Here is a 13,594-nt window from a genome sequence, read left to right on the forward strand (position 1 = left end):
GGCTGGGGATCGAACCTGCAACCCAGGTACCTGCCCTTGACCAGGAATCAAACCCTCCACCCTTTGGTGCGTGGGCTGACATTACAATCGGAGCCACACTGTTTTATATTTTAATAGCTTTTACCAGGTTGATACAATATAGCCACAAAGATATTATAGTATAGTTACATTTTTTTTTATTAGTGAACAATAAAGCAAAGTACCTGTTTACATTTATGTCCTCTTAACGAGTTATTTTTAAGTTTTGCCAGCCTGATGGAAACAAAGTAGCTCTGACTGGCTGTGCTGGGGTCACCTAGACCCCTCCCATTCGTTCCTGTGATTGTCTGGGAGGACCCGAGCTCTGAGCACATTGTGGGCCTCATTGCCATGCTGGTTACCGACAGCGTCTGTAAAGCAGACTCAGCAGACAGAGATGTTTTCCCGGGGGGGGGGGGGGGAGTCCTTCGGGACACACTCATTCCTCCAGCCGGGCATTGCGATGATACATAAAATGTCCACCAGGAAGCTCACTAGCAGCCCAAGCTTTTCTTGGTGGTCAAAGGCACCCTCTGTCTAGGGCAGGTCAAAATGCCAGACTCCCAGAAGGAAAGCAGATGTCCAGGAGGAGCCACAGTGTTGCATAGTTCAGGTGCAGTGACCAACCTTACCAGCCACTGTGGTGGGGGTCCTCCTGCACCCCACGCTCCCGGAGGCTGACCGCTTCCAGGCAGGCTTTTCCAAGGAGAGCGAGCTCCGGCCTGCTGTGTGGTCTTTTCTTTTTTTAAAAAGCAGCTTTATTGAAGTGTAATTTATGTACCGTATTTCACTCATTTAAAGTGTACAGTTCAGTGGATTTTAGTACATTTGCAGAAATGTACATCCATCACCACAACTTTAGAACGGTTTCGTCACTTCAGGAAGATTCATCGTGCCCTTTAGCTGCCCCCATCTCCGCGGCCCCCCCTTTCCCAGCTAAGCAACCACGATACACCATCTGCCTAGAGTTCTCTGTTCTGGACCCTGAGTGAATAGAGTCATGTAACTCATGGTGTGTTGTGACAGGCTTCTTTCACTCAGCAAAATGTTTTCCATGTTCATCCATGTTGTTCATCTGTAAGTACTTCATTCCTTTTTATGGCCGAATAATATTCCATTGCAGGAACACACACACACACACACACGCATGGTGTTTGGGAAGTGTAACCTCTTTGATCTACATTAAAACCTGAAAATTCTCATTTTATACTAGTTTCATTAGGTTTAAAATGATGTAGCATGGTAACGCCTACAAAAATATTTTGAAAAACAGCACTGCTTTAAACTGTGCTGGGCAGCGTGCAAATTTTATCCCCTTAACAGTGGAACCACATAATTTCACCTACTTATTTGTTGTCAGTGTGTACAAATATTGTACTTTTAATTTTATTTTTAAATTAGAGTTGACATACAATGTTAGTTTCAGGTATACATAGCGGTCTGACATTTATATAACTTACGAGTGATCATGTTAAGTTTCGTAACCATCTGGCACTAAATAAGTTATTACGATATTATTGATTGTATTCCCTATGTTGTGCGTTACCCCTGTGACTTACTTTATAACAGGAAGTTTGAACATCTTAGTCCCTTCACGTTTTTCGCACATCCCCCCACTGCCCTCCCACAGGCAACCGTCAGTTTGTGTTCCGTAGTGTTTGATGTCACATTGATATTTAAATAATTTTTAATGGTAAACTGCATTTTTATTTTCATATTTTAGAACATTAGTTCTAACTCTTTTATGATTATATATTCAACATTTTAAATATGTATTTAATGTTTGTGTTCAAATAGTAAAGTAGGGGTTTTTTGATTAACCTTTACCTCTATGGGACCATATTTTTTCTTTGTTGTAGAGTTGGTCACATGGATATGAACTGTGGAGCCACTTTGATAACTTCACCTGAGAAAGAGAGAGCCTTCTTTCTTATTACAAGACCATAAAGAAAACAGACGACGGAAGGAATCGTGCCAGATGCCAACGCTACATCTTTTTCAAACCATCAAGACAAGTGGCTTGCGCTTTAAAGAAAAGGATTTGTTAATCGACGTTATTTTTAGGAGTTAAAAAAAATCTTTTTCATCCTAAGCTACACAAATCTCTTTTAAAATTTAACACATATAAAAATTTTTAAGGCCTTGTTTAAAACAGCCTTCTCTTCTAGTTTTCAGAACCTAATGTTTATGTGCCCTGTTTTTGCTTGACAAAGTCCTCAGAACTTTGAGCGTCGGGAAAGACATGGACTCGGGAGCTTACGCCACTGTAATAGACTGCGGTGAATTTCAGAGGACAGTTCAAGGCAGCACCCGTTTCATCAGACGTATCACATAAGGGAATAACTCTTAGCTTTAATGCCAACGGAGTTGCTTGAAAATGGCATGGGTGAAATTCCTGCGGAAACCGAGCGGCAATCTTGGAAAAGTGTACCAGCCCGGGAGCATGCTGTCCCTGGCCCCGACCAAAGGCCTGCTGAACGAGCCGGGGCAGAACAGCTGCTTTCTTAATAGTGCTGTGCAGGTGAGACCCTGATTTCTCTTTACATTTTAGAAAGTGCTTTTCAGGGAATTGTTTGTTTAATGTTTCTTTACCTTTTAGATTAAGACTAAAGTTATTGACTGGAATGATTTTTTAGTATCAGTTCTAATGGTGGCAAAAATATTTTGGCTGGGCATTTTGGTTATAACAAATGGGATTTTTTTTTCAACAGAATCATATTTACTATGGTATACACATATTTTTGATTTGTGATAATTACTTAGTAAACTAAGAATATGTTTCTAAGCTACATAAAGTAATCCCTTGCGGTAGAATCCCCGTAGACAGCGTACAGAGAAGCATGCGGCCCGGGTTGAAATGAGAATGCGGTTTCTAGTCTCAGCGCTTCCCGTCTCCCCTCACTGTGGCCTCACCTCTGGAGTCAAAATTGGGACGCCACTGTTTTCGTCCCACTGAAGGTGGATCCATTTAGCTTCAGTCCTTGTTGAAATTCTTGCGCTAACAAGTGCGCATCTACCCACTGCTCTGTCTTTGGTCAATGTCTTTTCCCACGGACAGCACAGGTCTTATCCATGGGTCCAGGTTTTGTGGGATCCTGAGTCCTGACCTTTCCTAAAGAGAGTTTGGAATGATGGGGTGCTATTCTGGTGGCCCTAGAATCTACCTTAGAAGAATTATTTAAAAGAAACCTTTTTTCACATGTTTTCCAATGCTGCTGTTCCCCCTGAGCGCTGAACAGAACGATCAGTGCTGGTGATTAGCTCCTTTGTAAGGGCGCCCCTGGAAAGCTCAGGCGTCTGAGGCAGGAGGCGCACTCGGTACAGAAAATGACCAGTGTTGCGTAGGGGAGCGGTGTGTTAAATGGACGCTCACTGACTCCTTGCCGTGAAGATGATTCACCCTGACCTCCGTGGTCCCCGTTGCCGGGCTCAGCACTCCTGGGTGCGGGACAGCCTCCCCCCATGAGCTCTCCCCCAGCGGGACCTCCCCGCCTTTCTCAGCCCGGCCGTCGGCACCCAGTCCTTGCAGCATCTGTGTGTCTGGGGAGAAGTCGATTTCTCTTTGTTTGTGAAAGATGTTTTCACCCACTAAAGATGCCTAAGTTCACCATTTTCTCTTCAGTCCTATGAAGATTTTGCTGCCTGCCTTCCTTCTAGTTTGCGTTGTTTCGGATGAAATCTGTCATTCTTCTCTTTGCCCCTGCACGTGTCTTCCTCTCTGTCACTGGGTTATGTTGTGCGTCTCACTCTGCAGGACGTTCCTGAGCGCTCCGTCCTTGCAGGAGCTCTGTGGATAGCCACAGTTACCCCGGGGGAGGACTTCAGGTCGCACAACGGTTTTAAGTACCAGACTGATTTATTTAAACAATTGAAGTCTTATTTCTTTATTTTGCTTTTGTCTTTTAGTAGCAAATGATGCCTGGATAGCTGTAGCAAAAATGTTCAGGTTATTTCTTCACTGGTCTTCCTCCCACATTGTGTCCCATTCCCAGCAGGCCGCCCTTGCCCCTCCGTGTCCAGTGAGTGAGCGCAGGCCCCTGCTCACCCGCACTCACCTCGCTTGCTACACCCTGGTTTCAGGTCAAATCGTATTTCCTCTCTCAACCTCAGTTTGTTCCAAGTATTACAATCGCTTCCTCTTGCCTGTCTCTGCCAAGTCTGCTCAGTGACTCCTGTGTCCTGTCCCTACAGAGTCCTTACCCGACGAGCACATTTTCTCTCGCTCCAGGCCGGCTGTGGTGTTTGCATGAGAATCAGTGGGGACGGCTCTAAGCCCGTCCTCTGTAGACGCCCTTCAGGCATATGGCTGTTTCCCACGTGATGTTCTTGCTAGTGGTGTGGGGTCTGGTTATGTGCAGGAGACTAAAGGAAATGGGCGATCTGCAGTATTAAGGACATTGTGTCTCTTTTCTCACAGTGGGAAACGTCTTACTGTGCTTGTTTCTTTCCCCACGCCTGACTGTCAGGTTTTATGGCAGCTGGACATATTCCGGAGAAGCCTGCGGGTTCTGACTGGACACGTCTGTCAGGGGGATGCCTGCATATTTTGTGCATTGAAGGTAACCTTTTGATACTTCTGAAAAATTGCCATTAATTATTTCGCCAAATGTTTATTTTTATTTGATAGTTGGATTTATTGGACATACTTGATTAGCTTGTTTATAATTAAAGTTCATTGTCAAGTGATTTATAGTTTTGAAGGTGAATTCTTAAAGTGTGACTTACTCAGGTTCCTGTTTGCATTTTTTACTTCTATATAAGGGCAGTTAAATTAATATTCTAAATGGTATGAAATTGTCAGGAACATTACCTTTCATAGTGTTTTGAAATTATTAGTTTGCACAGATGCTTTTTGAGCTACTACTAAATTCTGGTTGCTAAGGAAACAGCAATGAACCAAAGTAAAAACCCCCCGTTTTCATGGAGCTTATATTCTTCTAGGGGAGGGCAAGATAAATCAGCAGCACATGCAGTAAACTAGATGGTAATAGTGGCAGGGGAGGGAAATCGAGCCAGGGAGGGAATAGTTGTGGGGCAGGAGGCCTCACTGAGAGAGTGGCCTTTGAATTAGGTCCTGGAAAGGGTGACAGTGGACTGGAGCGGGGAGGGGTGCCCAGGGTGAGCCCAGGCCCGGTGAGCAGTGGTCAGCAGAACCTGCCTGTGGTCTTCTGTGCTCCTCCTGTCACTCCCGTGTGCGGCTGAGTGTGGGCTGCCTTCACCACCTGTCCAGCAGGTGGGATGTGGCGGCAGGAGGCTGCAGACACTGAGGCGAGGTGCCCGGAAAAGGTGCCGAGGCTCCCACCTGGCTCTGTCTGGTGAGTGGTTATTTCTCGGAGTGGCTGCCGCCTAGTGAGGAGGCCTGGCTGGCACCGAGGGCCAGCAGCAGGCAGGGCCAGTGGCCACTGGGTGTCGGTGAGCCGCCTTGGGATGAGTCCATTCCCAGCACACAGTGTGCCCCGTGACCACGCGGAGCAGGGCCTGGCTGTCCCCACCCAGGTTCAGATTTATGCTCTGAGTAAGGCTGACTCTCAGTAACTGAGTTCGGTGCCTTGTCTGGGGTGATGGTAACTGGAACCTGAGTGCAGGTCACCGAGGGCCGCACAGGGTTAGCGTGGAGCCGGGGTCCTATGGAGCGGAGCAGTGACGTCATCTGTTGTGAGCAGATGTTCTGTTGGGACTAGATCTCGGCTCTGGGATGGAAACAGGAGGAGACTCAGGGGAGAGCAGGGCCCAGCGCATGTCAGCAGCTCATTCATGCCACTGAAATCGTCCAGGAACTTACGAGTTTACCAACAGTCTAAGACGGTACTGAGCTCCTGCTAATTTTTATGTGATTTGATGTTTATTTTGGATGAATGTAGTTTTATTTCCTATACTGCACTTTTAGATTCAAAGCAGCTTATCTCAGAGCTTCCTGAGACCTGGTGAGAACCAGCTGGGGAGCAGCTTACACCTGGGCCTCACCTCGGGCCCACCAGTTGAGGAGTCTGAGGATGGTCCCGAGGAGGCTGGTCGTTCTCAAGCCTGCTGAGGCTCGATTGAGAGGCCGGGCCGGCCGTTCTGCACAGGGCTTGTTGTGTGGAATTTTAGGGCGACAGACTGTTTACTACTGGTCTCCGAGTGTAGTGTTTGTGTCACTATGTTGTGGTGAAATTATTGACGTGTTCCTGCAGTTGGCATTGAACTCACGCATGTGTTTGTGGATTCGCAGACAATGTTCGCTCAGTTTCAACACAGCCGGGAAAAGGCCCTCCCGTCGGACAACGTGCGGCGCGCGCTGGCCGAGAGCTTCCGGGACGAGCAGAGGTTCCAGCTGGGCCTCATGGACGACGCTGCGGAGTGCTTCGTAAGGACTGCAGCTCAGCGCCCTGGCCGGGGCTCGTTCGCAGGCAGTGAAAGGCAGTCACAGCCGGGGAGGATAAGAGCTGCCCCCACGGAGCTCGGCCCTCTGCGCTTCCTGGGCTCCTGGTTTCGACTTCTGTGCTACTCCAAGTTTTGTTGAGTGTTAGGCTACTAGAATATTTTAAAATGCAATTATTGGAGCAAAAAAGTTTATTCAGTTAAATGATACCACTTCGGCCGGCGTCCTGCCACCATGGGGCCTGCACGTGCGCATGGCCGGCAGAGCTCTTCAGTAGGTAGTGACCTCCGGGACCCCAGAGGGTCTTCCTGGCACCTCTCTGGCACCAGGCGGCGGGGTTGAGAGGTGCAGCTGAGGCTGAGGGAGGTTCCGGGGCTGCTGCCCCACGTGGATACGTGGAGCGATCCTTCTGTGGTCAGGTCCGGGCTCCTGCGCCCCTGAAGCGTCTCAGTGAGAGATGCCGCCTGTTGAGCCGTGGCCGTTTCTCCCTCGGTCTCGCATCCAGCCAGCAGATTCCGTCAGTCCCTTCGCCAGAACCCTTTTAGGTTCCCCCGTCCTGCTGGTTCCTGCCCCACACCTTCTGCTTTAGGCCTCTGCTCAGCATTAGTTAAGCTTCCTCCCGCGGGTCCTGGCAGCCGGCCCCTTGCAGTCTGCTTTTCCACGGCACCCGATTAATACAACTTTCTTCAGTCTAAAGCTTGCTCTTCCGAAATTTCTGTGACTCAAATCCAGACTCTCTTCTGACATGTGAGGCCCTGACTGTTAAACTCCAGACGATCTCTCTGCCTTTCCCCTGAGCTTTCCCTCCAAGAGAGATGGACACGTTCCTGTTTTCACAGTCCCTGCTCATGGCCCCAAAGCGTTCAGAACATTTCTAATCTGTTCGGCTGTTCAGGTTCATCCCTGCTGTTTAATGCAGGATCAGAGCCCCCAGTCAGTCCTCTTGATGTCCGTGGGGTTCACTATCCGTAGAATTCATTTGGCATTTACGTGTTACTGTTGTTTTTCAATGAGCATCTTTACTGTTCCTTAGACAGATGGAACGCTCCTTGACTAGGTAAACTGCTTAGCGTACGTGCCATGTTGATTAAAATGTCTCAAAACAGCACACACCGTCACGAAATAGGCTTTTCATGATTCTCATCTTTATAACTAACCATTGCTTAAAATAGAAACAAATACATTTGCACAATACTGAAATCTACAGTTTACCTTCACTTAAATGTGCTAACACATGATGTGAGAGTTCATGGAGCATCCAGGAATCCAGGCTTAAATAACTGACTTTTCAAATGTCCTGGGGCAGAGGAGGAGGGCGTCAGCTAGTCAGAAGGATCCATTTCTTCTGCTCTGATAAGAGGAGGGTAATCTGTTGAAGAAGTAAAGGCCCTCGTTGCTGTGTGTTACAGACCCAGCTTCCCAAGGTCTGCTCAGAGCACTGTCCTGCGTGGCCGTTAGTGCAGGTGGTGTCACTGGCATTTGTCATCGACAGTGGACATAAGTCGTACAGACTGTCCATGTGACCCAAATAGGAAGGTGCTTTTAATTAACTGCTTTTCTCATTGTGAGATGAATGCAGGAAACGTAGGAAACTATGCTTTCTAATATTAGGTTCTAGATATCAGCCACCAAGAGTTTATTTTAAAAGGATTTCAAAAATATTTACTAAAGTCATACATTACATTGTATTGTTTCATTAATTTTTTTTAAATTAATGCCACAGATGGTGAACAGTTGAACAACATTTGAAGTGTCTGTCTGTCAGGAAAGCTGACAATATGTAGGGCACTCCTAAATCTAACACTGGGAAACCATAAAAAAGCAGTTACATTTGTGAAGTTATAAAGCGTTGTATTTGTCTTCTGCTTTTGAATTAGGAAAACATCTTGGAGAGGATTCACTTCCACATCGTGCCCAGCCGGGACGCAGACATGTGCACCTCCAGGTGTTGCGTCAGCCACCAGAAGTTCGCCATGACGCTGTACGAGCAGGTGTGGCGCCCACCTCTCCTCTTAGACGCTGTGTTTGTGTTTCACGATCGATGAATTAAACATCTGTTTTCACCGCAGTGTGTGTGTCGTAGCTGTGGGGCTTCATCAGACCCTCTGCCTTTCACAGAATTTGTGCGGTACATTTCGACTACAGCCCTGTGGTAAGAACCTGGAAAGCGCCTTTCCCAAAGATTTAATAGCACAGTGACGCACACCGAGCTTGTGTTTATAACCGCAGCATACGTGAGTATCTGCTCTGTCTGGGACTCAGCCTGCGACCATCAGAGGTACTAAGTGGTGTCTGTTTCAGTTGAATAGTTCCCAGCTAGCTAAATACATCTGTCACATAGTGAAACATACAAAATAGTAGTCAAAATTCATCCGTATTTACGTTTAGAGCCAGTTTTTGGAATTCTGAAGGAGGGCTTAGAATGACCGGCAGCCCTGGTCGGTGAGGCGCGTTTGGATGTTGTCCGATGCCCTGAAAGGTTCCCGGTTCAGTTCCGGGCCAGGGCGCAGGCCCGGGTTGTGAGCTCCATCCGGTGAGGGGCCTACAGGAGGCAGCCGACCAACACTTCACTCTTGCATCGACCCTTCTCTCTCTCCCTCTCCCTTCCTCTCTTGCTAAAAATCAACAAAAATATTTTTAAAAACTCACAAGTAAATGGTCAAGGACCTGCACATGACTTCTTAACTCTGGTTAGGTATCATCTTCATAGTGACTCGTCTCCTATCAGCCCCACCGTGTCCCTTCATGGTAACAGACGCTGGGGTAAGCAGGACAGAAAGACGTGAAAACAGCCCTCCGTTAGGTTTGCTGCCGTTAAGGCCGCCCCACGCTCCTGGAATTTGCACGTGCCTGGCTCACCTGCCGCCTTCTGCTCGGCCCGCCCGCCAGACATTACTAGTTAGGGACCCAGGAGTATCCCAAGACTACGCAGCAAGAATTGTCTGAACACTTTACACAGGTGTTGGGGAGTTTAAATATTTGATGTGTGCTAAACATTGAATAAAGTCATAAATGTTTGCAGATATTTTAATACAGAAGCAAAACCTGGGTCGGCAATTCTCAGTCAGATGCATCAGTAGAGCAGCTGGTTCCTAAGGGCCAGCGGCTTGTCACCGTGCAGGTGAGTGCCAGGCGCACCTCCATGGCACTGCAGCGTCAGACCTCCTCCCTGGTTTGGAGATAGCACGTTATTTCTTAAATATTATTGAATAATAGCAATTTGGTTATTCAGGTATGTTTAGTGTCTGTCTTATATACACAGAGTTGGGGAACGCTGGTGTAAAGAAACATTCCCTAAACTTCAGTCAATGGTGGGCTCATTTTTTTTCACTTTGTATGAAAAGTAGGGTGGTTTTGAACAAGGAGAGACTGCACAAATTAAAACCTGTGAGATGTTGTCTACTCTGAAACTCCTCTCTGAGTGACAGTGTCCTGCAGCAGTCCCTGAGGTCAGGATCAGAGCTCCATCCATCTCTCCCTGGTCCATCTCAGCTCTCAAGAGCCCAGACTCTGAATTCTACTAGTCTCTTTTTATTGGTATTGAGTACTGAATACTAACTGTTGAGTGCTTACTATGTTCTAGGCTTTATATAAATTGTTACTTTAATCTTAACAAAAGTACTATTTTGTTGATGAGAAATAGGTTTAATAGGGTTGATCTGGCAAATAGACCCGTTAGGTTGGAAACCCGGGTGTGGTTTCATTTCAGGTTCAGTATTGCCTGGCTGCCCACTCCCCCGACGGCTGAGTCTGAGTGAGCCCGTCAGTGTTAGCTTTCCATACACGGTGAGGTGCTTTAGAAGAAAGTGAACTTCAGCTGTGCCGAATAGTGTATATTATTTAACCATTGAACTGCCAACTGTGCCCAGCTCGGGGACACTTGTGTTGAGTAGAGTCAGGGCATCTGGGATGGAAGCCAGTGAGGTACTTGAGCTGCATTACATTTCTCTTTGGAGATGTGTGAACACTTGTTTAAAGATATACTGTGTATGTAAAAAGTTGACTCCGGGGAGGCTGGATAAAAAGTGGCAGGTACCATGCCAGGCTCCGTGGAATGGTGAGCACGCCTGTAGACGTCTGCGGTCACCCGCAGCGGGCCCTGCGTTTACCCGGGAGTGGTAACTGCTTCTGGGAGCCTCAGGCCGCAGAGGGAGCCTCTCCTGCAATGTGCTGGTCTTGTCAGGTCCCAGTTTAGATGCAAGTCCCTTCGTAATTTATGCAATAACCTAAGCGATAGTGTAAAGAAGTGTTTGACTTGGAGCTGCCTTTAGACAGAGCGTCTTTCCTGGTTCATGCAGTGCCAGACAGCGCTGTAATGTCTGTGGTATTTTATCCTGTTCTTGACCTGACTTTTTGTCATATACCTGCCAACTTTCATGGCTTTTCACTTTATGGAAATTTATGGTTAATTTTTTTACACAAAATCATGCTTTAAGATAGAAAAAGGGATCCTACGTATATTGATACCTTCGTGTGGTTCATGCACAATGTGTCGGGTTGTTTCAAGTTCGGCTCCGGATTTGGGACCGCTGTCTTCTTTTGCAGCAACGAGGTTGGAAGGATGACGGAAAGGCACGAGCGTGTCAAGCCCGAACTGTTCGCGGAGCTGCTGCAAGCGGCCAACACGGCGGACGACTACCGGAAGTGCCCTGTGAGTGCAGTCGGCGTGTGTGCCTCCACGCGGGGAGCTTTGAAAACAGTCAGAAATTATTGTGTCGTATTATCTATGGAATTAATTTTAAGAACTGTTTTTGCAGTGTTATTTTAGGTAACTACCGTGTGAGCCATTTATCTCAGCACTGTTTCTTTAGACACGCAACTTTTGTAGGACTTAAGGTAGCATATGTTCATTTTTTTAAAGTTCTGAAATCTATCATTTCACTAAAGACAAAATTAATTTCTTTTTTTCTTTAAACTTTACAAATGGTATCATTCTTTTCGGACATACTATTATTAATGATCCCAGGGGTTCTATTTCTGATTTTTATAGGCTGAATTCTAGTTTTAACAAACTTACAAAAATACCAAAGGAGGCACTTTGATTTATAATAAACTTCCTGTTTAATGAATAATTAAGAGAAATCGTTTGCTAGAAGTTTATTTTCGTGTGCTGAAGAGATACGTTTCCAATACACGTTAAGACCGTTACTGCGTAATGCAAACCATGAGAGGCACTGCCTGTGGCACCTTTTTCAGTAATTCCAAAACCTGCTGTCTGTATTTTTCTTTAGAGTAACTGTGGCCAAAAAATAAAGATTCGCCGTGTTTTAATGAACTGCCCCGAGATTGTCACCATCGGTTTAGTCTGGGACTCCGAGCACTCGGACTTGACCGACGACGTCATTCGGAACCTGGCACCTCACCTCTACCTGCCCGGGGTATCTCGGCCTTGCCATGCTCTTCCCTTTCGGTTTTAAATTCTCTGACACATCTTCTCTGTCATATTACGCTGTGTGTTTCAGAGTAAGTTTTCCCCGCAAGGAGTCATGTTCAGATGTCACTGACCGAGTCGACCCGTCAGGCTAGCTGGGCGCCTTCCTTGCGCGGGCCAGGGGCGGCTGTCCATTGTCAGCTGTCGCATGCGTCTCCGGAGATAGTGATACTGTTAGAAATACAAAGAGATTAAAAGTTCAGCTACAGCACTCGTCTCTTAAATGCTTACTACCATTTTAGTTAACTATTTTGAATTGGTTTATGTTACAGTTAAGCTTTTAGAGAATTAGATTTTTGGCGATACGTTTAATGTACATTCAAGTGTGTGATTCAGTCGAGAATTATCAGAAAACGTGTGATTTATCTCGCACTTCGAGTCAGTCTTGCGTTGTTGGGGACACCGCATTACTGAGCTAAGTGCAGTGCGTTTGTCGGACGTTCCTGAGGGACACCTGAAAGGAGTAATTCTGCGGCCAGTGCCGTGTCCGTGGTGTTCCCACGTAGTATGACGTTGGATTAGGCAGCATGCGTGGGAGACATGTTTTACGGGGAGTCAGATACTTGACAGCAGATCTTCACTTTTAAAAATATACCGTACTAAATGTAATTATTGATTTTTTAAACAGCTTTTTTATAGGGTTACTGATGAAAATGCCAAGAATAGTGAACTTCACCTGGTTGGTCTGATCTGCTACACCAGCCGGCACTATTGTGCGGTCACGTTTCACACCAAGAGCTCCAAGTGGGTGCTGTTCGATGATGCGCACGTGAAAGAGGTAGGGGCTCCCCACGAGCGGGCACTCACTGTGACGTGCCCTCAGGGAATGAATGGCACAGCAGCGTGCGTATAGTGTTACAGGGACAAAATGAAGATGTAATTATAAACAGTGATGATATGTAAATGTTTATAGAAAATAGGAAATGAATTTAATAATAGTTAATTCTTGAAGTCCTTTTATTAATTTTTGAAACCTGGTTTATTCTGAAGCTGACTTCATTTCTGGAACAACAGGAAGGTGACAGGTGACTGTTAGCGTGCAGCTAGTGTCGCTCTCCGGGATCGCGTGCAAGTCCGTCTGTCTGTTACCTTGTGTATTATTTCTTCGTGGATGATTCATGATTGCTCTGTATAGCTAGTGATAAAAATCTGCTCGTTGGTTTTTTTGGTTGTTTTTTTATCTCGTCTTTTCACACGGCGTGTCTGGTATTTGGAATTAGATATATCAGCTCTATCTTTAGGGAAGTAGTATACTCAAACACTGTAACAATATCCAAAAACCTAGTGAGTAATATCTTAAGAAGGAATATGTGCCAATCACCGTGGGAGCTTTTTAAAAAACCTATAGGAGCCCTGGCCGGTTTGGATCAGGGCTAGAGCATCGGCCTGTGGACGGAAGGGCCCCAGGTTCGATTTTGGCCAAGGGCACGTACCTTGGTTGCAGGCTCGATCCCCGGCCCCGGTCGGGAGGCAGCCAGTCGATGTGTCTCCTCACGTCGGTGTTCCTCTCTCTGTCTTTCTCTCCGTTCCACGCTCTCTGAAAAAGCAATGGGAAAATATCCTCAGGTGAGGATTCAAAAAAAAGTTTAAAAAAAAAAAGACTTGGATTTCAAGAACCCTGCGCGCCTGGGCCCTTGGATTCTTGCTTCAGTGGTGTGGGGCAGGCGCCCGAGTTTGTTCAGGGTCCACAGGGGTCCGGCTTCACACGGCTGAAAGCTGGCGACCTTGTCTGTACTGTTCTCAGGCTCGTTGGCTTTGAGAATCCTACTATTAAGCAGTAAACT

The 13,594-nt window shown here is 46.6% G+C and overlaps 1 protein-coding gene across 5 annotated transcripts in view; it reads left to right on the forward strand.

Annotated features, from left to right (window-relative positions):
* USP53 (ubiquitin specific peptidase 53) overlaps positions 1–13,594 on the forward strand; it is a 37,069-nt gene that overhangs the window by 3,506 nt on the left and 19,969 nt on the right. The window contains exons 3-10 of one of the 5 annotated variants that reach the window (XM_081137047.1): positions 1,878–2,539; positions 4,485–4,577; positions 6,230–6,364; positions 8,257–8,370; positions 8,449–8,531; positions 10,925–11,030; positions 11,611–11,757; positions 12,439–12,588. In XM_081137047.1, the coding sequence (XP_080993173.1) occupies positions 2,396–2,539; positions 4,485–4,577; positions 6,230–6,364; positions 8,257–8,370; positions 8,449–8,531; positions 10,925–11,030; positions 11,611–11,757; positions 12,439–12,588 (972 nt within the window). In that variant the 5' untranslated portion in view covers positions 1,878–2,395. The other 4 variants (XM_081137048.1, XM_081137051.1, XM_081137050.1 and 1 more) reach the window with 4 other exon arrangements.

Source organism: Miniopterus schreibersii (assembly GCF_964146895.1).
Source record: "Miniopterus schreibersii genome assembly, chromosome: 4".
Lineage (NCBI taxonomy): Eukaryota > Metazoa > Chordata > Mammalia > Chiroptera > Miniopteridae > Miniopterus > Miniopterus schreibersii.